Source organism: Colius striatus, chromosome 1 (genome assembly GCF_028858725.1).
Source record: "Colius striatus isolate bColStr4 chromosome 1, bColStr4.1.hap1, whole genome shotgun sequence".
Taxonomy (NCBI): domain Eukaryota; kingdom Metazoa; phylum Chordata; class Aves; order Coliiformes; family Coliidae; genus Colius; species Colius striatus.
In genome coordinates this window covers 114859273-114886085 of record NC_084759.1, presented here as the reverse complement: position 1 = coordinate 114886085, position 26813 = coordinate 114859273, and the positions used below count along the sequence as shown (strand labels likewise).

At 35.8% G+C, this 26813-nt stretch overlaps 1 protein-coding gene across 5 annotated transcripts in view; it reads right to left on the bottom strand.

Moving 5' to 3' along the window:
• The window catches only part of CBLB (Cbl proto-oncogene B), a 133707-nt gene that overhangs the window by 54859 nt on the left and 52035 nt on the right, over positions 1-26813 (bottom strand). For all 5 annotated transcript variants that reach the window (XM_062003806.1, XM_062003822.1, XM_062003814.1 and 2 more), the window contains exons 4-5: positions 10907-11053; positions 203-359 (exon numbers count right to left, since the gene is read on the bottom strand). In XM_062003806.1, coding sequence (XP_061859790.1) covers positions 203-359; positions 10907-11053 — 304 coding nt within the window. The remainder of the gene's footprint in view (positions 1-202; positions 360-10906; positions 11054-26813) is intronic.

Below are 26813 nucleotides of genomic sequence, written 5' to 3'. Positions count from 1 at the left end.
TCCTCTTTTTTCCAGACATAAGTGCTGATGCTCCAAATATCTGTGAAGGTTTAAAAAACCCATTTCATTTACTTCTGAATTCTAGTGTTTCAGCTATTTCAGTTTTTACAAAAAAAATCTGCTTTCTTGACTCACAGGTACTTGCCTTCAGGGAACTAAGCTTCCAAAAGTCATAAAAGTAGTTAAAATTTTCAAATCTTACCTGAAACAATCTAGTGAAGATATCAAATTCAAAAATTGAAATGTAGTCATTGCAGGTCAAATCAATAGTAGATTTAAGAGCCATTGCTTCCAAACCAGAGCTTATCTGATGAACTTCATGAAGGCACTGCCGGAACACTTTCCATGGCACTATAGTTCTGAAAGAGGGATGGAAATAATGAAGTTAATAAAACCACATATTTAAGATTTTATACCTTATTTAGATATCAGAACTGGACTTTTAAAGAAGAACAACATTAATTTGGTTTCTCTATAGACAAAAAGAAAACATAAAGATTCAGGTTTTTTGAAAATGGCCTAAGCACATGACAGCAATTTACCTTCCTTTAAACACAGTGAAAGGAAGTGTCATTTATTTTACATCAGTAGGTATTCAAGCTTCCTTAGGAGGACAACTAAGAGAACACAACAGAAATGGAAATATCTTACCAAAAAGGTGTAGCAACCAACCTCACACCTTCTCAAAGATAAAGGACTAGCTCTGTGCTTGGTAAAAAAATTCCTTTCTTCACTGTCTCTCTTCTCAGAATGATAAGCATCAATTTGCTATCTACTGTGATGACTTTTTTTATAGCTAAAGCTCGTAAACATTGGTCAAGTAACATGATAGCAATCAACCAGATAACACTAGTAGTGGTCCAAGGCCTGTCATAACCCATTGCAGTTGCGTGACTATTAAAGACACATAATCTCAGATGTTCTCCTTCACACACCCTTGCAGGATGAGGACTATTTTAAGACAGTAGCAAATGTGAGAAGACGTGAGAAATCAGAATAGAAGGAAATGAATCCTTTCTAATACAACACCATGTTCCATCAAATTCAGTTTCTATTTGCATAGTTGGAAATAATACAAATTAGTTATCTTGTCAACCAAGAGCTTGTATTTAGAATTTGACATGAGACTGATCAATTGAAAGAGCTCTATTTTATTACTCTCAAAACTAAAAGACGTTTTTTTAATAATAGCAATTCTTCTTCTATTATTAGGGTCAAATCCAAATTTCACAAAGCCATAATACTTAAAAGTCTCTTAGACACAGGTCTAATAAACTCATCAGTATCTCTTGCAATTTTGATTAGTTCACATCACCTTATTTTTATAAGAATCAAAATATTATTTCATTTTTTCCTAAATATTTTCTTATGTAGAAATATATATTACTTGGTAATGAAGTACTGGGGCCAGGGGGATGCAAGGAAGATCAACTATGTTAAGTTTTCCTCCATAACAAATATTATGCAGTTAACCTAAATTAAGTACGAATTTGAAATATAACACTTCAGACACACTCTTATACTTCTACCACATCAGACATTTACTACATTTGTAAGTGCAAGGACATCTACTTGCTACTTGGAGGCTTATATTGAGAAAGTCATAAACGATAAAATGTGAAGTTTAATACATCTCAGCAGATACTTTCATCTGTGTATGAAAAACAGGAAACCACAAAGAGCTGAAGAGAGATACCACATCAGATGCCATTTAAGAAAGAATGCACATCAAATTTTGATTATGGTAAAGACAGAATGAAATGTTGCACAAAGTCCAGAGAACAAAGTTGGAAAACGTCAGTACTTTTGTGGTGTTAAATTTGTCTTAGTTCAAGTGCCTACTGCTTATTTAGTTACTGTAAATGTGGTTCTGAAATATTTTCTGACTCTTTGTAAACCGCCCTACTAAATGGTTACAGCACTGGGATCACACTGAAATGGGGTCAGAAAATTTTTCTGGGGGTTAGGTTTTCTCTTGGGGGTGTTTGAGAGATTGGTTTTGTTGCTTAGGGTTTTTTTTTTTTAAGTGTTAAGATAATAACTGTTGAACAAAAACCAACAGAGGATCTACCAGGAATTATCATAGCCATACCTCACCTTAAGAACTGCTTCTTCATGCCTCACCTGATGTAGTTTTATGAAAGCAATGGTCATTAGATGCAATCAATACAGAGGATTTTTTGCTATCTATTCAATTTAAAATTCACTAAATTCAGCAGATTTTTTTTCTGCCGTTTATGGACCGGTTCTTTTTTGCTTTCTTAAATAAAGGTGAGAACTGGTTGTTGACACTCCTATTTCTGAGCAGCTACTTTTATATAGCCATCATTCCTAAACATTTTGAAACAGCACCAGCCTAGGATCATTTCTCCCTCAGTGTCTCTCTCCCATTTATATATACAAATTGCTGTGCTCTTTTGAGACCCTGCAGAGAGCATACACTCACTCCAAAATGATGGTGTTACGGCCTTTATAAGGTGAAAGAGTTTGCAATATCCTTTCCTGCTCCTACAGCACTGCAATTTGGTGACCTTTCAAGCACACTAAGAAACACCCTCCTCCAGCAGAGATCTTGGAGGGGGTCATACACAATGCTTCCCACAGTGATAAGGATGTGAAAGTGGTTTCTGTAGACAGCTGTCGAGTTTGCTCAAATTAACATTTCACTGCTGTTGCTTTCTTGGGTGCTAGGGGATACACAGCCTTTAAAGGCACCTTTTCATTATTCAAATCTTAAGACTTATTTTGCTTGTTTGTGGAGGTAGCAAAGGCACTGGGAAGGGGAAGGTAACAGAACAAATCAAACCAAGGTTAGACTGGGATTGTCCTAGGCAACAGCATGCTTAGATTGTTTTTTAAATACATATTAAGAAAAATATCTTTATAGAAAGAAAAAAATAGGATCCTGTTCATAATGAAACACAGTAGGCAGCATTCAGTATCTGAACCATAGAAGATATCTCCTATAAATATTTTCAGTGATCTTTGTCCTTGTGTTATTTGTTGCATCATGCCCAAATGATACCCTACACAAGAGATTGGCAGGTATTCTGCATCCGCCTCATGCTATTAGGCTGACCTGTGGACACTTGTCTAGGAGGAGATGAGTTAGTCAGCTCTGCTATAGCTCACTAGAAAGATCTGATTTGACATCCTGGTAACATTAGTTCTCTATAAAAGTCAGTTGAGGAAACACAGTGTCTTGTTATTTCAGGTATTTAATCGTAGTTACATAAACTCCCCCTTGCAGTACAGCACCTATGGCTTCAGCTGAGACAATGTTCTGGGGAGTATCTTATGTGAGAGGACACTACTACATAGTGACTGTATTTTCCTCAAATATTTGACGCCACAAGAGTCCTACTACACATTTTATGAACAGAAAGACTCAGGGCTTCAGGAACAGTTTCTCTTTTTGTAACACAATTTTTGGGTGGAAAAAACTCCAGGACACAAGTAATACACAAATAGCTGACCACATTACTTGTACATGCTGTTATTGTGCTACATGTTACTTTATTATGACCTTCAATTACATCAAAATCTTCAGGGAGATGATTTCAGAAGGAAACAAAAATATGAAGGAAGCTGAAACATATATCTTACTGTATAAAAAGGTTATGGAGGATCTTTTACAAGGAAAATCTATTCTCCATCTGCCAAACTTTTAGGTGACGATTCATCTACACAGTGCCTTTCTATTGCCTTTTGTCATCCTCAGTAGAAGCAAGCCTGTACAATTTAAGGAAAGACCACACAAAGTAAAACAAATGATTCTGAACAAGTTTTCCTGAAGAGTCTTTCCGTACACACCTTATCTCTCTCAAATCAAGAAAACTATCTGTATCTTGGCATTTACCTTGGGGTTTATTTAAGAGTCCCATCAAAAACCCTAAAATAAGCTATTTCTCCCCCAAGCCTCTCAAAATGACACTACTCCGTATTTCTTCTGCAATAGTAAAATCTGAAAAATATTTAAAGAACAATGAATTTAAAAAATGTTCTGATTAAAAGTATCTTTTTATATAGAATGGTATCCATTTACTATTATTGACAAATGCTGAAGGGAAGTGTCACTATAATCTCCAACACAGTGTTTTAAACATCACCCACACAACTTCATGAGTAAAGGAGAAGGATTAGTATGCAGTATGTAATTTTTAAGCCATTTAGGCAGAGGAATGTAGGTCCTTCCTTCCCTCCTGTCCTGATCATGTGTACATTGCGTCATTTTAAACTCCCTGAGTGTTGCTGCATTATTAAAAACGAAAGGTATCAAAATAAACCTGGAGAGAAAGCAAATATTTTCTGAATGTGCAGACTCTAGAACTTCAGTTGAAACTACTGAGATGCAGCTATTTTGGAATGCTTAATTACACTGCTTCTGTTCAAATCAGTGATGGTGTTCATCTAGGAATGTAAACATGTACCTGTGTAACTTACACTTACAGTGAACATTTTTGTCTGCAAGAGACTCTTTCAAATGTTGCCAGAAAACACAACATGAAAAGGGCATTACTGTACCCAGAGCAAACTCAAAAATATTCAAACAAATACTGACCCAGATAGAAACCACATTCTTTGCAAGTCTGCAGTGAGCAATGTGGATTTTGTTCTATCATCACTGAATAGAGCATTTTCTTAAGACTGTTGTTTCAGTTTTAAGTGAGAGGCCACATGTTTTCATTGCTTCTGAACTGCAGAGCAAACAACTGACACACAGAAGGCTCGAGAAGTTCAGTCCTAAGGGAAAAAAGGAATTCTGCCATATCGTGCCCAGTACAATTGTTAAATGGTGACGTCACACAGAACAAATATAGATGAATCTAACATGAGAAAAGGAAAAAAAAAAAAAAAAGAGAGAAAATGAACCTTAGGAAGTGGGGAAAATATACTACCAACAATATCCACTTCCAATGTTGTGTACCTGGATGTTGCTGGAGAGATAAGTTAGTAGTTCCTTAAGGGACGCAGGAAGTCTGCATTTCCTGAAGTGTCCCTGAAGCACTATACTTATCTATTTCCAACTCTGATCTCTAACAGCAAATCCAAAGCACGTTCATGCTTTTGTACATCCTTTTACACTTAACACACTGCTTCTCTTACCAAATCATTGAGAATCACTTCCCTTGTCTCACAATCTTATGTACCAACTACTATAACTTTATTTTCTGTATCCCTTGTACATGCAAGTTTTACTTTATTCTTTCCCACACTGAATAGCTGTGAAGACTGTTGTCCTTTTCACTGACTAGTTCTACTGTATAACATTATCTATCCTCTTGTTCAAATTTCTTTATCTCTCATTTATATGAAAAAGGTCTAGCAAGATCTATGTCTTACTAGCACTTAGGGAACAGTATCTTTTGCCTCTATGTCAAATTTTGAAGTAAGCCTATTTCCTGTGCTACTGATCATCTGAGGGAGGAACAGTCCTCTGAAACCCTATTCCCTGTTTACTTCCTTTTCTTTAAATGTTCCTATTGCTAAAACATCTGTCTTTAGGGTGATGAAGGCAATGAGACTCAGATAACTGCCTCTTTCTCTTTCCTCTCTGTCTTCCCTTGACACTTCAGATCATACTCAGATTTAAAGCTCTCTGGGCCAGGGTCAAGTCCCTATATTTTACAGTGTTCAGGCAATAGTAGGTCTCTTGAATGCTATCAGCAGCAAGAATAGGGAAATGAAGTAATAAATTAAGGAAATCAACCTAGCTTATCTGAGGTCTCACTTTCTGACAGCTAAATGTTTTCAAGTTCAGTTGGGCACTGTGGTTTGCCTGTTTTAATGCTTCTTCTCTGAACTCCAGTCACAGAGGTTATGTCTGTTCCATCCTGAACCAAAAAGCACTGACCACAACAGAACCACAACTACTCAAAATTTCTAATATCAATCTGAACTATCCCTTTTAACTGGTACAGTGAAATTAATATCCATATATTTTCTTAAATTCCAATCAAAAAAGCCCTCCCCATATGTCAGGCCTCAGAATAAGAGTATCAGAGCATTATAATAGTAATGAGTTTTCTACTTTCTCATAAACTAAAAGGGGGGGGATCAATTTATCTGACAACGATAACAAATGCTTTTAATTCTTTAAAATAAAGGGCAGAACTATGGAGAATTGAAAATTTAAGAACATTGACATTTAGCTGCTGATTCATTCTGCAACACGAAGACCGCCACAAATCACAAATTTCAATAGTGACAAAGGCCTGCATGACTTCACAGTAGCTTTCAAATTCAGAATCTCAAAAGACCTGTTAGGTCATCTCACCCACTCTCCTTTTCAGTTCAGGATCGCTCCTAGTGGTATTTTGAACACTTTTACACAGAACAGAAAAACCAGTAGAAGATGTATTAAAATGAGTGAGGAACTGGGGGAAATTAACATCAAGTACTGTACAGCGATAAGATGTGGATAATGAAGAAGCTATCAGATTATGTTTTATATGCATATTTACAACCCACTAGGGGTTACTAAAGTATCTGTAAACAAATGTAACTGCTGATTACATGCCTTACAATTTCACAGTTCCATTTAACATCACTGTTTAGCAGTACATTTAACTATCATTTGCTTCAGTGCAAATGTAATGGTAAACCATGGGTGAATACTCACTCCACTAAAGCCACTTGCTCCACTAAGTGTATTTTAGTAATCAGTACAAAGTTTAAAAAAAAAAAAAAAAGGCACTTCCTCAATTTCACAGCATCCCTACCATTGACACTATCAAGCCCTTTCTTGGTAGAGATCCTAACCTATAATCTTGACCCTTGACCATGATGTGAAGGCCTGCATCATTTTACTCTTCAGTTCTTTTTCAGCCAGCTCCTTTATTTTATTTAAGAAATAGCCTCCTCATAGGCTGTGAATATTCCAAAGAGTTCAATTCTCAACCTCATCCAGTCATTCAGCCTTTGTTCCTGATTTTTGTTTTCACAAAGTAAATACAAGCTTCTCTCTAATCCCTCATCTCCCTTGATAGCTTTTCTCTTGCAGTGTCCTTGACACAGTCAATACACAAAAACTACCCTGAGCTATTTGACATTGTTGACCTCCTCCCCTATCCCCTAAATTTGGATACACATTCTATTTCACTCTTGCAGAGGAATCGATTCTTTTATTTTTTCCTTCATCATACTGCTATTGTCAACATTCTCCTTCCGCTCTGATAATTAAAATCCCTTTATCTCCCACCTTGATTTCTTAATCCTCCCTATCCATCCCTAAACCTCACATTCAGTTATTTTCCCAACGTCTTATCACTTCCAAGGTTTTCCTTCTCCTCTATAAGTATGTGATATTGGAAAATGTCACAATAAAGCTCTGCCCTTTACTCCCTTCGCACTCTCTGCCTATACAAGCGCTCATTTATTTCCCTTTTCAACATACCTGCTGCTTTCACAAGCACCACAGCATTCTCTCCCATTACTGATATTATCTAGAGGCTTTGCAGAGGCTGTAGAAGAAATGCAAAAAACTGAGGAGATATCTGAAGGCCAAGAATGTGTGACGTTCTCTCAGCACATTGCTGTGATGAAGCCATTCAAATTACTTCCTGAGTTTTATTTCTGTGTTTTCTACAGAAATTCAAAGAACAGCTAGAAGTGTGATCATCAGAAATGAAATAGCCTAGACATTTATTTTGTTAATGAGTTTTGAAGTCATGTGAATGTACACCTGTCTAGCTTTAAACACAAAAAGAATGACTGCATCCTATGATATTAATAACAGGATGAATAAATTCAGTTACAGCTGCACAATTTTGCAGAAACCGTTCAGACAGACAAATTTAACCAACAAATTTACAAGTTCCTCATTCATTAGGAAAGATCAGAGAAAGAAACCAGATATAGTTTTCTTTAAAATCAACCTTACAAACTGGATTTTAAGAAAAATTATCTTTTGGATTGTATTCCTCAGCAAATGATAATATATTGCTTTTTGTAAACCAAACTGTAGGTTGTATTTTCAAGAACTGAAAGACTAAGAGTTGACTTAAAGACATAAATTACTAGTGAGCTCTTTTTTTTGCTATTCAGAATGTTTCAAAGTAGAAATTACAACATGGCAGAAAGAAAACAAGGCAGAAAATGGATTATATATTTATGGATTTATATTTCTAGATAAATATATAAAAACATTATAAAATATAATTTTAATACCTAGATTACATTAAAATTACTAATTCAGTAGGTTTAGAAATAGGAAGACTATTTTTATGACAATATTATGCTGAAAAAAATCATAAATTAATCTAATTGTTCCAGTTCACTTCTTCCAAACAGATGAAACAATGCATCAGAATTAATAGTCCTGGGGGCCTATCTTTAGGTGGCCAGGTTAGAAACAGATTTTATCAGTTGTTTGCAACACCCAAAATCTTTATGGAGGCTCTGCTTCCAGGGAAGTGATACTAGCATATTTGTAAACTAATTTGTCATAACAGGCCCCTTGTAAAAGATGTGGCTCATAGGCATACCTGCCATTTATTTCTAAACGGATTAGAAAATAATTTATGTTTAAAAAGCTGCAGGGATTTTATTTAATGAAGAGAGATTAAATATAAAGCCAAAGAAATATTTTTCTCATTTGTTTATTTGACAGACATGCTGTTACATGTTTTACAGTTACTTAAAGAAAATCAGCTGCTCTGAGATAATGGCAAGGCTGACAATAACACATCAGCTGTTTACTGCTTGGAAGTAACTAAAACAGTCTCAGTGTATTGGAAGAGAGCTGGGAACACTATTAACTGTGTTTTGTCTTGATTCCTGGGCATTTTTCATGCATGGATGTTTTAACAAAAAAAAAAAAAAAAACACCACACCCCAAAACAAAACCAACCGAACTAAAAACCCCAAAATAACTACAGAGAGGAGGAAGTTAGAGAGTTGTATTAAGAGATCATATTTGAAGTTGCATTTTATGAAGAAATTTAAACAAGTAAGAAAAGAAGCATGAAAAAAAGGCATGGCAAGAGCTCTGGTGCCTTGGAAAGGATTAGAAAGAAGTGCTCCAGGGGATGAGTCAGGAAACAGAAGAGTCAAGTGTGAACAAGAGAAAGACAAGGGTAGAAATTAATTGTTCAGGTGGACAGATGCAGTTGAAACATCCTTCTTACCGAACTTGTTCTGATAAAGTCTTACTAATGTTACAATATCCTACTGTCTGACACCTAAGTACCTCAAGTACTGTGTCATATCCTAAAGGAAACTGGCAGTAACATTGGAAGAAAACCTGAATTGAAGCGACAGAAACTTTCTCACACAGAAAGATCAAGTTGGTAGAGAAATACAGAGAGGAACATGATACTGAATAGGGAAGCTGATGAAACTGGTTAAGGTGAAATGACAGAAAGCAATAGCAGCTTGCAGAAGACAAGATCTGTAAATCCCAATGATAGAAACACAATTTCTAATCAAAACAGCTGGTAAAGGTCATTCAAGGACAGAGCCCAAAAGGAGATGAGAAGGACCACAAAGAGGTTAAAATTCTGCAAGTTGCTAAGTAAAGGAGAAAAAGAGAGGAAAATAGAAACACTAAACAAAGGTGACCATTAGTTACTTTTTCAAAACTCCTGCTCTTTCTTTGACTGAGTAGATATCTTGAAGATAATCTTCACATTAAAATGGGTACCACAAAACACAGTCAGATTCCTCTAATAAAAAGCAGATTGATCCAACAACGTGATCACATTAACATTACCTACATGGGAAAGAAATTTGCTACCAGATAACACTATAACAAAATGAGAAAGCTGGAAGCTAGCAGTAGTTGTGTTCAGACTAGTAAAAAAAAAAGGGAAGTGAAATTGTTGTCAGTTCACACTGAATCAAGTTAATTTGCAACAGTACCAACCTACCACACTGGTAATCTAATTAAAGACTGAAAGACTTCTCTAAAGAGCTGCTCTTGCTCAGAAAACAAAACGGATTGTTGCAGGAATTGTTCTGTGATTTGCTATAGCCTACACTGTGGAAGATATCAGCTTTGTTAACCATAATGACTGTTATTATGAAATACACAAATCTCTTGCCCCCTCCCCCTCTTTTGTCACTCTTACACTAATAAACATTCCATATGAGAAATTAACCTGTATTTATTTCATAAACAATATATTTTTTTTGCCAGAATCAAAGAAAAAAATCCCACACCTGACTAATCTTACGTTTTCAGTATTGGATTTATTATAAGGATTTAATCATATATGTACAACTCATACTTAGCATTTTGTTTTATGACCCGTTCTTGAACAATACGTTTCTCTAAAACCTGCTTTTGATTAAACCTTCCAATATATCTCTAATTAGTCTATCTCTTTCTGTTACAGAACTTGAACAGAAGTCCCCTGTGACTACATTATAGGCAGTACAGATGCAGAAAAAAAATGTTTTGATATTACAGGATAAACCCATTATTTCTATTACTTAAAAACCACTAAATATTCTAGGAGCTGGGATGTTAAAGATGGGAAAAGGAAGTACACTGTCCACGAGACCAGTATGAAGTTCCTAATTTAGACTTTAGACTTATCACTTTCAGAATATAAAGTATGAAAGGACATGATTTGCCATGTACATTATGAAAACAATGTACTATCTTCACCCTAGAATTAAATCAATAAACTTCATGCAATATAGTCTGATTTATGATTGAATGTAAGTGTCCTTGAAAGAACTGCCCATATATTGTTATTTAACTTTTCAGCAAATTACAACACACACAAATTGATAATAATTAACGTAGCAATTTCAAACTATTTAAAGACTTGGGCAAAGAGTTACCTCTAAAATGCACACTCACATACCTAGAAGCATTATTTAGATATTTGAAAATATAATTCTCTTTCATGCTTATAATTATAAATAATTAAGATTTTTGCAAAATATTAGTACTTACTTATCTCCAAAGAACTTCCTCCAAAAATCTGCAGCATCAGCTTTGGTAATACGAAAGTTATCACCTTGGAATTGGCCATTTGGAAAAATAGCTTTGATTTCTGCTAGCATGTGGCTGAAGATAAGGGACAGCTTTGTCAGGTTTCTCCTGCAGATATAATTGGAAGAAAACAAAAATCACATAAAATCCTGAATGTTTAATAAAATTCATCAGCCTTTCAGTATCTCATATATCCTGGATATTTGTGTAATAATTGTGTAACACGAGCAAAACACCAAAATTTCAACTGAAAACACACAGAAATACAAATCGGTAGTTTTTGTTTCCATGCTCTTCTGAGGAATCATTTCTCTTAAGTATCCATGAATATAAAATAATTTGTTCAGCAACAGAACAGATTTGTGTTCTCAATTACATATTTCAGATACATTTCTGATCCTCATAAGGATTAAGTTTGTGTGTTTATCTTTCATTTAATCAGTGCAGAAGCAGGAATCTATAATAATACATTTTAAAAACCCAACAACAACAAATCATCCAACCCCCAGCACTACACCAAAGACCTCAAAATATAGTCCTCTACATTAAATCAAACATTTCAGTCCAGGTTTCTAGACATGCAAACAGAGCACAGGACGAGGTTTATTCTTTTTTTTCCTATGACAATTCTTCTTATTCTTTCCAGCTTTCCCTTACTATGTTACTTCCTACTATCTTTTAAAATGCTTTCTCTTTAGCTAAAACTTGCTTTTTCAGTGGCACGTCAGACACATTTGCTATCAGCTTACTTTCATAAACTTTCCAGACTTGTAATAATTAATCAAAATTTCGGTTTTGGCACAGAAATCCCATTTAGTACGGTAGAATGAACATAGTGTTCTTAAATGCAAATAAACCTTTTTATATTAAAAAAAAAAACTGTAGGAAATGGTGAGCAGAAGAGAGAGAATAGTGAAGGAATATTTATGAGTTTCCTTCTGGAAATTCCTTAGGTGATTCTATCTGATATTTGATATAGAGATCAATCAGGAGATCATAAAATAATTGCAATTGGAAAAGACTTTTAAGACCACCAAGTCCAACCACTAACATCATACTGTCAAGCTCATCACTAAACTAAACCATGCCCCTCAGCACCTCATCTATGCATCTTTTAAATACCTCCAGGGATAGTGACTCCACCATCTCCTTGGGCAGCTAGGTACAAAGCTTTATAACCCTTTTGGTGAAAAAGTTCTTCCTAATCTCCCATCTAAACCTCCCCTGGCTCAATTTGAGTCCATTTCCTCTTGTCCTGTTATTCATTAGTGAAGAGAAGACATCAACCCCCACCTCACTACAATCCCTCTGAGGTGGTTCTAAAGAGTGATCATGTCTCCTCTCAAGCTCCTCTTCTCTAGGCTAAATAACTGCAGTTTCCTCTGCCACTCCCCATCAGACTTGTTTTCCAGACCCTTCACCAGCTTCTTTGCCCATCTTTGGACACACTCCAGCACCTCAATATCTTTTTTGCAGTGAGGAGCCCAAAACTGGAACACAGTATTAGAAATGCAACCTCACCGGCACTGAGTACAGAAGGACAATCACTTCCTTGGTCTTGCTGGCCACGCTATTTCTGATACAAGCCAGGATGCTACTGCTCTTGGCCACCTGGGCAAACTGCTGGCTCATATTCAGTAGGCTGCCAATTAACAATCCCAGGTCTTTTTCCACCTGGCAGCTTTCCAGACACACATTCCCAAGTCTGTAGCATTGTGTGGAGTCCTTTAGTCCACTGGGACCTCCCAAGTTACTGGTGAAGAATTTGTATTGTTATGTGTTTTAATGACTCAAAAGTATTCCTGCTACTTTTCTCAATCTCAGGTGCTACTTCATAGTGTCTCAAACAATTTCACAAAACAAGATACAAAATGCTTGTCAATCATGTAACTTACTTAAAATACTGTCTGTAGGCAGTTGTAAGTTCAAACTTACAAATAAGTCTCTAGACACATAAAAAGATTAGAAGAGATTTTTCACATGCATACCGAATAGCTTTCAGAACTCTCAAAATGTCAATAGAAACAGGTTTCCTGGGGTCATCCAAAAAGAATACTCAGCTTACACTGAGCAGTAATGATTTCAACTAAATTTGTGAACAACTCAATAGAGATTTCTACAAAAGCTGTGTTGTAGATTTTACTATAGTTTTTGCTACCAGGAAAACTATGATAAAGACAGTTATATTGAAAACCTAAGTAATTTAGAAAAAAACACTCCCCTGATGAATACACTCTCCTTCCTCTCAAGATTCAGAATAGCTATAGGGCTAATTCTTTTAGAATCCCTTAATTCTTCCAGTATAATCAGATGTCTATAATTATGATGCCCAACTGTTCCTTATTCTCTAGATTTGTTCCTTGCTATCCCTCTATTTCCTTTGTAGTTTAATTACACACACGTGTTCTTTGTTGTTTTGCTCTTCAGAACTCAAGCCTGATGAAGAGAGTAAGCAACAGCTATTTTTATGTGACTTCCCCAGCCTGCTCAAGACCCGTGATTAAGCAAGAAGCTTTCTGTACTCAGGACACATGGAAACAGAATTTGGTGCAAGTCTGAACAGCACTCCCTTCCCTGGTAGACCAGATATGTCTACATTAGCAATGTACTGTGCTGCAGGGGTTCTTTTCAGGTACAAATTTACCTCATGAGCTTGTTGGAGACTTGAATCCTGCCTGCCATGAACTAAGGGATGAAATCATTTATAGGTGCCATCTGGGGCACTTCCTTGCCCAGAGGGAGGAGTGTGTGTCTCTGTATGCAGGTATCCGTGCACATGCATTGTCTCTTAGGTATGTCTACACAGTATGAGACCAGAATATAACTGGTAGGAAATGGACAGCAAAAGCACAGTATAGACAGGCATGCAAATGGCTGTACCACAAAGCCCATTCCTTCTCTCTTTGAACAGGGCCAATCACTATGTACATTAATACACTTTTGTTTCATTATACATGTTGGTTAAAACGAAGACAAAAGGTAAATTTACTTTTGGTTTTCTATTACTATAAATGAGAAAAAGGTTTCAATATCAAATTAAGACACTTTCTTTATATCAGACTGCAAAGCTGAAACTTGAAACCAATTAGAGCCTTATCTGTGCCTGAAAATACTTCACAGCATGTATGCAGAGCAGAGAATGGAAAATTCTTGATCATTTACGTATACATACCTGTGTTTCCTCCTTAATTGTAATGATTTTTGTATCAAATAATCATCATAAATCACACTTTAACTTTCAACTTATATATTTTCTTAAGACTTGTAAAGCAAATATTGCACCGTTTTTGCTTAGCTACACTTATGTGATACCAGGTCTCAGAAACTTACCAAGACAGAGATACAAACAAAGCTCAGTAATTTCAGAAATGGTTTTCAAGAATTAGACAATGTGCAGAGATGATACCATCAGGGTGGGTCAGCAATTCTCCCTGCCTATGCATTTCACTCTTCTGACAATATCAATTCATTTTAGCAAATGTACTTTCACTGTGTTGTGGAGAGCTTTCACAAGGCATCTCAAGAAGCGCATGCTCCCCTTTATCCACTTGTGTAGCGCCATTTTCTAAGTTAGGGTGACTCCTTCTTCTCTCCCCATATTAAGATGGAGCAATGTCAGTCCTGTTATTTAAAAAATAACAACTAAATCCATCAGTTTTGGCATTTTGTTGAATAAAGTTAATGAAAGAACTAGTTGATCTAAGCCACTTATTTTAGGTCTCATTCATGCCACAAGACCACAAATAAACCAATCTTTACCAATTCAGACTGCATCTCTGACTCCGGCTTGTCTTCTCCTATTCCCAATGAAGTCTGTAGCAGTGGCAGAAGGACAAATGTATTGGCAGTCCAGCAGCACTGAAGAGCTGAGCAGCTACATGCTCTGGAGAGATCATTTGACTCACCTAGATTCTATCATGAGACAGATATCTCGAGGGATCATATAGGAGCTACACCTCAAAAATATATAACCAAATTACAGAGAAATAATGCTTTTAGTGCCTCAGCAGCCAGCCTTCAGTGTTTATAATATACTTTCATTGGCAACCTGGATCAGGTCAGAGGTGGGACTTCTTTCCTCAGCTGTGTTATGCCTGGTACACAGAACAAACATCTTTATTTCTGCAGAGAGAATGCATTTCATGCTGATGAGAAAAACCTCTCTCAGAAATAAAAATCAAACTACTTTACCTCTTGATAACAAACTGAACTGAGATGATCGCTCTCCACAATGTGTCAGTTATTGTGGTGAGATAAGTATTTTAACACTGAATGATGTTGTATCAAATGTATCTTATGTAATACATAGGTTTCTTCCATATTATTTAGAAGACATTCAAAACCTGTAACTTTGTATTTATCCTACAATTCACATTTAGCTTTTCCTAACTTTATCTTACCATCTCAAACTGATGCCATATAGTTCAGACCCCTTGTAGAATTTGATTTCTGAAGTACCAGTTTTTCAATCATACTTTATTATTTATTGCCAGACCTGCTTGTGCATGACAGACCTACTGATGAACCAATATTATTTGAACCAACCCAAGCATATCTACAATATAAAAATTAAAAACTGAATTTTTATTTAGTATCACCTCATAAAGGTCTATTGAATCAGTAAGCATATTTTGATTAATCGGAAGACGTGTATTCTTGATTTCAAAATTAAACTGTCTTAAGAGTTATATCTCATCACTAAGTCCTCCAAAATGCAGAAAGCTTGAAAACATGAATTGTGAGTTTGTTCACTTTTCAGCAAATGACTATATTCTGAATCAATTTTCACTTAAACTCAAGGCATGGGGGTTAAGCTAGATAATACTGTAAAGGCTTTATAACTGAAGGACTTTTCAAATATCCAATCATACATGACTGGAAAACAGGGCTTAATAATGGAAATAGTACAACATTCCAGACACAACCAGAGCAAGTGGCAGCTAGAAGAAGGTAGTCTTTTAAAGCAGTCCTATCCTCCTTGATGTACGAAACAGGAAAGGGAAGTACAACCAGCATGCGGTAACAAAGAGAAGTTTTGACTGTGTCAACTCCATAGCAACCATATGAAAGCTAATTTTACTTTTTGGAAGTCAACATGGTCTAGTAAACAGAACTGGACAGGAAATCAGGCAGTGTTACTTCATTTCTGCCACTGGCATGATGGATGAGGCAGATGGAACACCTGTGTCTTGCATATGTGGACCAATGGAGTAAAATACTGAGAGAGCTCCAAATACACACATTTGGCAGCATCAGCATATAAATAAATATACAAAACAAAGAATATGTCTGTGCCCTAATCCTTAAAAATTACTGTATTTCACAGATGGTAGCCAAGACAAAGTCATTTCAGCAATATACACATCTCATGCAATAAACTTGAAAATGCATAAAACCTGCTTACATACTGTGTATCATCTCTACCTTCATGCTTGTATATTATCTCCCACAAAAAAATAATTATTTTTATTTTGCAACTACACATATAGAAGAAAAAAAAATTGTAGAAAATAAATCAGTTCTTTGCAGTTAGGCCATTCCGAAAATTAGGGTTACTGCTTAGTTTCCTTCTTTCATTGCATCTATAGTAAGTGTTTAAACTTTCTGCACCCACATAGATATACTTTGTGAAACAACCACCTGTTCTAATAAACAATACGTCAACTTTCCAAGATCATAATATAAAACTCAATCCCATGGCACAGAAAAAACACTGTCTTTACACCTTGAAAAAAATCCCCTTGACAGGTAAGCATATTTTCCACTTAGATCTGACAAAAGTATACCAAACTAAAACTAAATAACAAATAATTCCTCTCCAAATCTTAGTTAGAATAATTATACAAAGAGAGCTCTATTACCTGGCAAAATTGCAAATCATAACTGCTTACAAACCAAGACAAAGGGAAGCTTGAAACATCTTAATAACGTGAATTGTTCATTTTTTAACTTTTAAAAACCCATTCTCCCAAGTATTAAAGCTCCAAAATCCAAAGCATATGTACAGAGCTCATTTCACATGATTAGTTACATTCAAAACAGATTTCTGATCCATATAATCAAGTTGCAGCAAGAACACAAGGATCCTACAAAATACACATTACTAATTCAAAGGGATAGCACAGAACCTTATGATTCAGGTACTACAGAAGAGGGAAGTAAAGATCCACGTTCTGAGCTCTGTCCAGGCTTTCATTCTGTGAAAAAATGCACTTTCCAAATAATTTCTCATTTGTATTTTGCCGCCATGAGGAAAATCATAGCTGCCCATAACGTTCCGTGAAAGATTATATTTTTGCCACTAACTACTGATAAGTAACACACACAGAAACACACTAAGTTCAGGATAAATTATAGGAAAAATAATAGGAAAAATATTTCTGAAGAAGAAACGTGAATTTCTGAACATGTCCCAAAGGCACAGGAACATTACTAAAAATAGTAGCAGTTGACTCTTGATAATCCATTATAAAACCTGACTCATTTATCCCCCTTCCAGAACTTCCCCTTTCACAGACAGTAAACATAGGAAGAAAAAAAAAAAAACCAAATCAAATTTAAAAAAAACTCAGAACATACTTTTACAAACCTACAGGTGTAGAATAGTCAGTCAGTCTTAACAATGTAGCTCTCCTTAATACTTCAGAGGAAGCAAAGGAAACCAAAAGTTCCTGTCACTTTGTCTACAGAGGAAAAAAACCTGTCTACCATCATATTTGGCAAACAGCTCAACTCTGGACCTGTGTAAAAATTATTATTAAAAGCTATATGAAGGCGAGGAAGAAAGTATATGGGACTATTCTTGGGATGAAATATTACTGGGACTGAAAATAAGAGTGAATTCTATTTCCTACTTGTGTCACTGACTCATGGAAGGAATACGGCTAACTTAATTTTGCTGTGCTTTAGTGTTCTTCATCTGTAAGTCCAGGGAAAAATAAAAAAAGTGACCACCTTAAACAGGGAGAAGTTCATAATTCCATCATATTCTAAAGATGGAAAATAAGAACAGAATTGTAATAAAGTAGTTGAAGGCAACTATTACTTTTCCTTGAATACTGGAGCTCAGCTTATCCAAGTAGGAAAGCAGTGTGCTTCCTTGAATCTCTCTCCATTAGGTTATTTCTGACAGATACAAGGAGTATTGTGCCAGTCTATTGCAACTGTTTGATTCATGATGGATACCAAAGGGAAAAAAAAAAAAGTCAGACTCTCAGTAAGTTTTGGGCAAGGATGTTTGGGAAAAAAAAGACAGTTAATCACAATATTATCTTGACTTTTCTTCCACCTTCTCCTTTGATTAAAAATAATTTTACATCAAAACGCCAACTTCCACCAGCAGTCTGGTTTCTTCCATTTTCATATTTTAAAGACCAGAAAAGTGTCAAAATGGAAGAACACAATGTATGAAAAATTCAAACTTTTATTCCATCTTTCAAGACAGTTTATTGGCTACCATTGTTTCTGTAGCAGGTATTTGCTGCCTCATTTATGCTAAAATAAAAGAATGCATGTAATATACAATAATGTAGTAAAGAAAGTGAAATATAAATACAGAGGAAAGAAGATGGCTATGGTTTCTCCAACTCTTAAGATTTTATGAATTGATAAATCTGTCTACCCACTCCTCTGATCTTTCATTCAGGAATTCACATGCCATTGCTCCTACCAACATCTCTGAAGCAAAGATCTATCCAAGGATTACATTCATTTTTGCTAAAAAACCACTTCATACAGCAGTAATCATGACTAGATCTTGTTAGCTAGGCTTTAGAGCCCATATTTTAAAAATTTCACTACTTCTAGTTCTGTCAAAAAGACATCCAGCAAAGATGAATGTCTTAAAGTACTCGTAAAGTTATTCTCACTAGTATTCAGGTATACAAGGAAACAGGTATATCCATGAAATGAAAACACGAACAGCATTACAGGGAACTAAAGTAACAAGGGAAACAGTCTGCATAAAGTGGCATGTAAGTTCTCAAAACTTATGGTGCATTGACAAGCTAAAGATATAATCCTTTTCACCATAAATAGTTATTATGTCTATTTACTTGTGCAAAAACAACAGAGGTAACCAAAGAAAACCCCAAACCTCTAGAGAACGTCACAGAAAGACATTTGAATAAAACTGATTTGAATATTTACAAATATAAATACTTCATAATGGATAGCCAATCTTATGACATTATAAGTAGCAACATAAACTAAAAGTTAATTTATTGATTTTATTACCAAAACTTCTAATTGAGCAATTATATTATCCTCACAAAACATATGAGTTAACATACTTAATGAGATATGTGTAGAGATTAAAAAAATAGAGTTGGACACTGGTTTGGTTTTATTTCCTACTTGTTAACAGTCAGCTGCTTTTGCACTATAGTTCCAGTCATCAGTATCAACATGTTATTTAAGCACTGTGCTTTTTCCTCCATCCTCTCCCTGCAGATGTCTTTGTCTACCAAAATCCAACATTATTAACTACGCACCAACTTAAGTGTAAAGTCAAATATCTGCATTTACAAATGAAGCTGAAGTTGTCACAGAAATTCCCAGGAACAAGTGTAAATCCCATCTTTGAAAAACTGAATTAAGTCACTACATATATAAGGTTTTGTTAGTTTTTTGGTTGTGGGGTTTTTTTTTTTTTGTTACTGAGTTAATATGCAAAAAGGAAGAGACAATTAGAATGTTTTCACTATCTTCCAAAGCTTTCCTCCCATGGAAGGAACATTCAAAAGAACACTTGGCCAAAATAAGCAGTCTGTTAAAAGACAGAGGCATAGCTGATATAATATTTTGGTACCTGATTAAACATTCTGAATTTCATTGCAAAGTGTGGTCACTTCTATAATTTACCCTATCCATGTACTAGATGCATAACAGCATCAACAGCTGTTAACGTTTTGCAACATAACCATCACTCTTATAATTCTTGTGAGGATTACTTGCTTTAGAGAATATCCATGCCATGGATAGAGCACAGCCATGCCAAGTCCAGCTACATGCAATAAGGGACAGTTATGTCTGCTGATCAACTCAAATGACTATGGAAAGGACATAAGGATGAGTTTGGCACAAATCCTGCCCAGCCAATGGCAACAAGTGATGGCACCAGGACGTACAGATGTGTCTACATGCTTTATCTGCTTGACAGTAGCCTAGCATAAGCAAAGGGAAGTGGTTTAGTTCTGTGTTCTGCTTCATTTAATTTGCTGTCATGCAGCACCAGGAAACTCTGTGGTTATGAGGTGCTAATACCAACATATGCCACAGAATTATTGAGGTTGGAAAAGACTTTTAAGATCTTTGAGTCCACCCGTTAAACTAATGCTGTCAAGCTCACCATTAAAACATGTCCCAAAGTGCCATATCTATGTGTCTTAAATATCTCCAGGAAGAGTGACTCAAGCCACTTCCCTGGTCAGTCTGTTCCAATGCTTAATAACCCTTTGATGAAAACTTTTTTCTAATATCCAATCTAAATCTCCCCTGGAGCCACTTAAGGCCATTTCCTCTCATTCTACCACTTGTGTAAATCTCTTCATATCCAGGTCTGCCTGTTACCTAAGCAGCAAACAATTGATTACACTCCACCTTTTTGGGTTGCAGTGTGCTGTTTTCTTTCACAGAAACAGTCCTGAACATGTACTGCAGACTTGTTCTTTCAAAACTTCCTATTTAGATTCTATTATCTCATCTTAAAACATGTAGTTATTATGTTTTCCAAGTGAAATAAATTTAAAAGAGACCCTATAAAAATAAGCATTCTCAGCAATAAGGGTACATAAAATACTTAATTTTAAATTCAAAACTTATTAAATGCTGCAACAGTGGAGTTTCTTGTGTAGACAAATCTTTCTGATAGGTAAAACACAATGTAAAACGTTTCAACCTTAGTGATGTCATCACAATGACTGTTGAAAAAAAACTGCAACATAATCTAGGCATTTCTGAAAGCAGGACTGGTAATACTTTTTACTGACACGATGAAGTTGTATAAAACTAATACGTACATATTTCTTTTTTTGCAGAGATCATTCTCAAGTACCTAAATTCAATTTTGATAGGTAATAGGAAGTGGTCTTTGATTGTGAGTCCCAGTACTCTTGCGAAAATTTACACAAATCTGGACAAATGATGAAACGGAGGGAAAACTTTTTCCAGCAGGGTTCAAAACAAAATTCAGAGTTCTCATCTCCTATGGTTGACTAAACTAAATATGAAACATTTGCAGACAAGAACTCAGCCTGAGCTAGCTTCCAGCTGTGGAGCACAACTCTAATTTTTAAGTAGTGGGCTTTGAACACCAAAGATCAGAGGATAGGAAAATTACTCTCCATTTCCCTCAGTAAAGTCCACAATGAAGTCATAACGGAAGACAAGCTGTTTGATTCAAGGGCAAAGACAACAGAAGCTAAAGCAGGAAGATGGATAAAAAAAAAAAGATGGCAACATCTAACTCAGTCAAACTTGAATTAAAAGGTATGAAAATGCAGAGCAGCATAGAAACGCCCATGCCAGTGGTTTTAGAGAAGAATTAACAGCATGTAAACTATTAGGAGATGCATTAAACATCAGGAAAAAATGTACATATTTTGTAGTTGCATATCAGTGAACATTTATCCTCCGCATTCATGTCTACCCAAGCAAGAGTTATATAGAGAAAGAAAATGCCATACGCTATTCAGAGACTATCATAATGGACAAATACAGATGAAATCAATCATGGTCACACATACAGTCTTATTTCTGGCAATTCTTTTGATATCTTTTCAATTTTTTTTGAGTTTGTTTTTGTTTGGGTTTTTTTTTGTTCTTTTATTGAAAGTCATAAGAAGGGTAATCGTATTTTACCGGGTAGATCTTCAGAAACAGATATAGGATCTGAATAGAAGTCTTAAAGTAACTTAGCATTCACCTCATGCATTAAGAGTTTAGAGAAGTATCAAAACGCCTGTATTATTTTAAAGATTTTAAAGTGTCTCATAAGTGCCAGAGGTGCTTATTACCTGCTGTGTCACACATGATTTCCATTGAGTACAAGTCAACAAGACTCCACGTCAACAAGCTTTTCCAATGTTCCTAAGAGACTGGCAAAAAGGGAGTTTTCCTGGCTGAGTTGCTTCTGAGACCTGGTCAAGAGATAATGCTAAGCTGCACATTTTTCTCAGAAGTCTACTTGTTCTGACATCCTTGGACTTTACTTTTTGAGCCTCTTACACATCATTACCTCAACATATTTGCTATGTGGCAGTGGTAAAAGCATCTCAACAAAAGCAGAGTTCAGTGGTTTACAAAGACCAATCCCCTTCATCCCACATATGCTTCTGTTAAAAGTACCATCATTAAATAAGTAGAGGAACTCTCCAACTCTTCCTTTTCACAAATATAGTTTTTCACAGACTTTTGAATATGTCAAAAAGAGAACTTTTACCCTAAGCCTTGAAATAAAATTCCACGTAGACAGCCACTCTCATTAAAGCATTCTAAGAACTGCCACTGAAGTATTCTAAGGGTTGTTTTTCACATTGTCTAAAACACATAGAATGGTAGAGGTTGGAAGAGACTTTCAGATATCATCTAGTCCAACTCCCCACCTAGATCAGGTTGCATAGAAATATCTCCAGGAGGGTCTTTAAGATCTCCAAGAAAGGAGACTCCACAATCTCCCTGGGCAGCCTGTGCCAGGGCTCCATCACCCTCACAGCAAAACATATGATATTTACCAAAATGAACATCCAATCGAGAACTGAATAGCCCATCAAAATATAATAAACAGCCTTCAAACTACATCTTAAGTAATACCTAGAGCTAAAGTCATTGAATTCCTATCAAACTTACAAATAATTTCCATTTCCTCAGATGCACGTAAATCCACCTGAAATCACTTGTTGAAAGTGATTTAAACATTAATCAGTGCTGAGATATGGCTTCTTTGCAACATTCAGTTAAAAAAATTATGTTGCATAACTAAGTGGTGTCACACAAATGCATATGGCACAAAAATAAAAGAAAATATATTAAGTGCTATGAAATATTAAAACTATATGTGACGTTTAAAATAATCAATGTTTATTTACTGAGAGAATGCAAATTAACTTTCCTTCAAAGAGAACAGTTACCATCCCTGGCCACAACATCACAAATAAACCCTATTTCACTTTTCCGTCCTGAAGCAGTTTCCTGTCCACTTGCCTTATCAGGAGCACCTCTAAACCATTTAAAACCAGATACACTGTTGCCAGGTTGTGTTAGGAACTTCATCCACACACAACAGTAAGTAAGGAATAATCAGATACTTGGCTCCTGATTGTTACTTGAAATAGTTTTATGATGCTGTACCTACTTACAAGTCCATTAGAAACAAGTCAGCAGATATCTAACAGGACAATTAAGAAAAATCTGGCACCAACTGGGAATACAGCACAGACCTTCAGAAAAGTCTAATAGATTTCCTCTTTATATGAACATGTGTGATATCATAAAAACTACAAAAACTAGAACTGTGTGAAATATTTTCATCAGTAATTTAGACAGGTAGAGGCAAAACATGTGGGGATCTAGCTAGACAGACAGTTGCATTTTTCATGAAAACTTGAGGCAGAATCTTTATCTTCAGGAAGTATTCATGACAAATTTCAGAACAGAAGCTGTCTGTACAAATCAAAATAATGCATTTTGTTTCTTCACTACTCATCTTCTGTGGGAAGCAAAGGGAGAGGACAAGTGAACTGTTTTTTCTTTTTTGGTCTAAACTACAGAAAGCAATAAAGAAATTTTTATGCTGACTTTATTACTAGATTCCCCCCCCCCCCAACACTAATAAGCTTATCCTATTTCAATGACTACATTTACAAACATGAGTCTTTCCCCACTGCTTTCAACCACTGGTGTTATTTTCATATATGAATACTTAAAAATTAAAGAAAGCTACATAGTCATAGATTAAGAGTGATGGTCTGGCCCAAATAAATGATTGGACTTAAAAAATGGAAGCAGAGTGTAGGCACAACAGATTTGTGCTTGAAATGGATGAACATACCAGCTGAGTTATACAGATATCTAGTCTGTTCAGCATACTCACAGGAAAACAGCGAGTAGTAAGGTAACAACATTTGCTGATTACATGCAGCTATTCAAAGCCTGTAACATTGACAGAAAACTGCAAGTAGCTGCAGAGTGACTGAACAAAAATGGTGGATGGAGTTAAATATATGTGAAGGCAAAACAGTGTATCTGAAAAAGTAATCTTGATCCAAAATATAGGAATGCACTCTTTTAGCTGACCACTGCTACTCAGAAGCAAGACTTTGGATTATGATATGAATTCCATGACAACATCATCAGTGCCCATCAGCAATAAAAACAAGTAAAATATTATGAACAGAGGACAAAACAGAAAACATAATTATGCCACCATACAGAATCACAGTCATCTCTCATCAAACCAGATATGTAAGAACCAGATATAAAAGAGAGTCTCAAAAAACAAGAAGGATTATCAAAGGTAAAAAATGGCTTCAAACTGAGGAGGAACTGAGTGTGCTTCACCTTGGACATGAAACCACAGAGGAAATCTGACAGAAATCTACATATTGCGAGTGGTATAAGCATGACGGATGGGGATTAATAGTAACTAGAATGTTAAGAGAAGTTGACAAGAAACAAGCTCAAAAAAACCCCTGATTCATACAAGTTGTTGCCTAAGGATATCGTGGAGGTAGGTTTAAATAGATTTGAGTGAAGACTGGAAAAAACACCAGGAAGAGAAGCTTCACTTAAGGTTAGTAGAATTAGAAGCATAACAGGCTCAGGAAATCCCTGAGCTAAAAATGGCCAAAGACTAGGAGAATACTAGGAGAATGTACTATATTATGTATGTTTGCCTCATTTATTATTCCTTAGATACCTGCTCATAGTTACTATAGAAAGCAAGAATGACCATACCAATTCTGATTAAGGGACTGTCTTAAGACATGGTACTTAAGAATTTAAGAACATGGTATCATGTGTTCTTAAGTTCAGTTCCTTCACTCATGCAATTTGGTTACACAAACTTTTATTACTTTTTCACCTATAAATTAATTTTTGATTCCTTGGTGATTGGAAGGGGTGTTAGGCTATGATCTTTAGAGATCACTTCCAATCTCTACTATTCTGTGATTCTGTGAAGCATCCTACAACTTGACAATCATTCTTTTTCACCATAATTGGTATTGAAAGGTTGAAGTTGCCCAAAATACTGACTATATCATGAATGTGGCTGTGTGGTCCACAGGCTCATAGAGGACAAGCACGCAAAGAGGATGAGAAAAAGTTAGTATACCACAGCAGGAGTGGAAACATCAAAATTCCATGTGGCAACATGAAAATCTGTACGTTCTACTCACTGCTAAATCTTATCATGTGCAAGTTATTAAAACAATACACATGGATACAGTCACAACTGGAAATAAAATGATACCTCTCAGTAAAAATACTTTTTCAGGTGTGAATGTTTTAACAGTCACACCCTATTTTTATTTCCCTGAGAATAAAACTTGTGAAGTTTTGCCTAGCAATGCAGTTTACTTTGCTACTTGCAAAAGTAAACACTTCCTGTGATTACGGATTCATGGAGCAGTCAATTACCTCTGAAAACAAATTGTTTTGAACAGGAACACAAAACTACAAAGTGTTCTTCCATCAAACACTGAAGCATTCTAGCTCTTTCTACCAAAGCAAGTAACAACATAGTGAACAGCAGACATGGAATTCACATCTTACAGTTGAAACAAAAATCTCTGCATACTAAGAAATCCATTTTTAATTTTCAAATCACTCTTTTTTTTCATGACTCATCTCAAAACCACTGCACTACATATTCTGGTAAATTATTGCCACTTGAAAATATGTAAGACAGATGAAGTTTTATGTACTACCTTTAGTCTGGTTTTGTTTGTGGACCCAACATTTCAAATTCTGTAACTCACTGTTAAATTTTAAAAAAGCCTATTTTCTAGAGAACTACCAGCCTAAAACATTCAAAGTCTACTTCTGGTTTTCAGATAGTTATCTTGGGATAGAAAAAGAGCATTAAATCCTGAAGTGCACTATGTATTTCATTGTCCTTTTTACTGCAATGATAGGAATGCAGTTTAGATCTGAAGCAGAGGGAAATAGACTCAAATAAATGAAAGTGCATTCCTTCCACCTCTGGGAAGCTCAGAGCACCAGCTACCATGGCAGGTGGCCTGCTGAGGCTTGGCACCGTTCTAAACACCCATGACATAGAGCTCCACTTCGTGTGGCATATTTTGTGTTAGAAACTACTTTCACTCATACTAGCACTTTTCATCCTACATTGATAGGAACCAGCTGACAAATATTATTGTTGTTGTAAGTCATATGTGAACTACTGTAACAAATATTTGTGATCAAGAGCTATTGTTTGATCTTACAGTTAAACAAATTACAAAGTCTCCATCTGCTAAAAAGACTAAAAAAATCATTACCAAAATAAAAACTATTACAGCTGTCTAGAGCAGTTATACACTAAAGCAGCTTGTGCACACAGCTTTAAAACATCTCAATCTGTATCAGCAAAAAGCCAGCATTCTGGAGAGTTTTCATGCCTCAAGCCTCCACACAGACTGCCCTTTCCCTGGTTGGCTTCCAAGAAAAAAGAGCAAAGCTTTGTACACCTGTTTCCACCAGAAGTCCCACAGTACTTCTTCATCCTCCTAGTCCCTAATGGCTGAAAGTAAATTTTTCGTCTGTCTCCCAAAGAAAAGCGAGGAAAGAAGGTAACAGAAAGGAAAGGGGAAATAGAGGATGCAAAGGCCAAGTAGTTTTCATGGGTCTTCTTTGCTTCCCACCTACC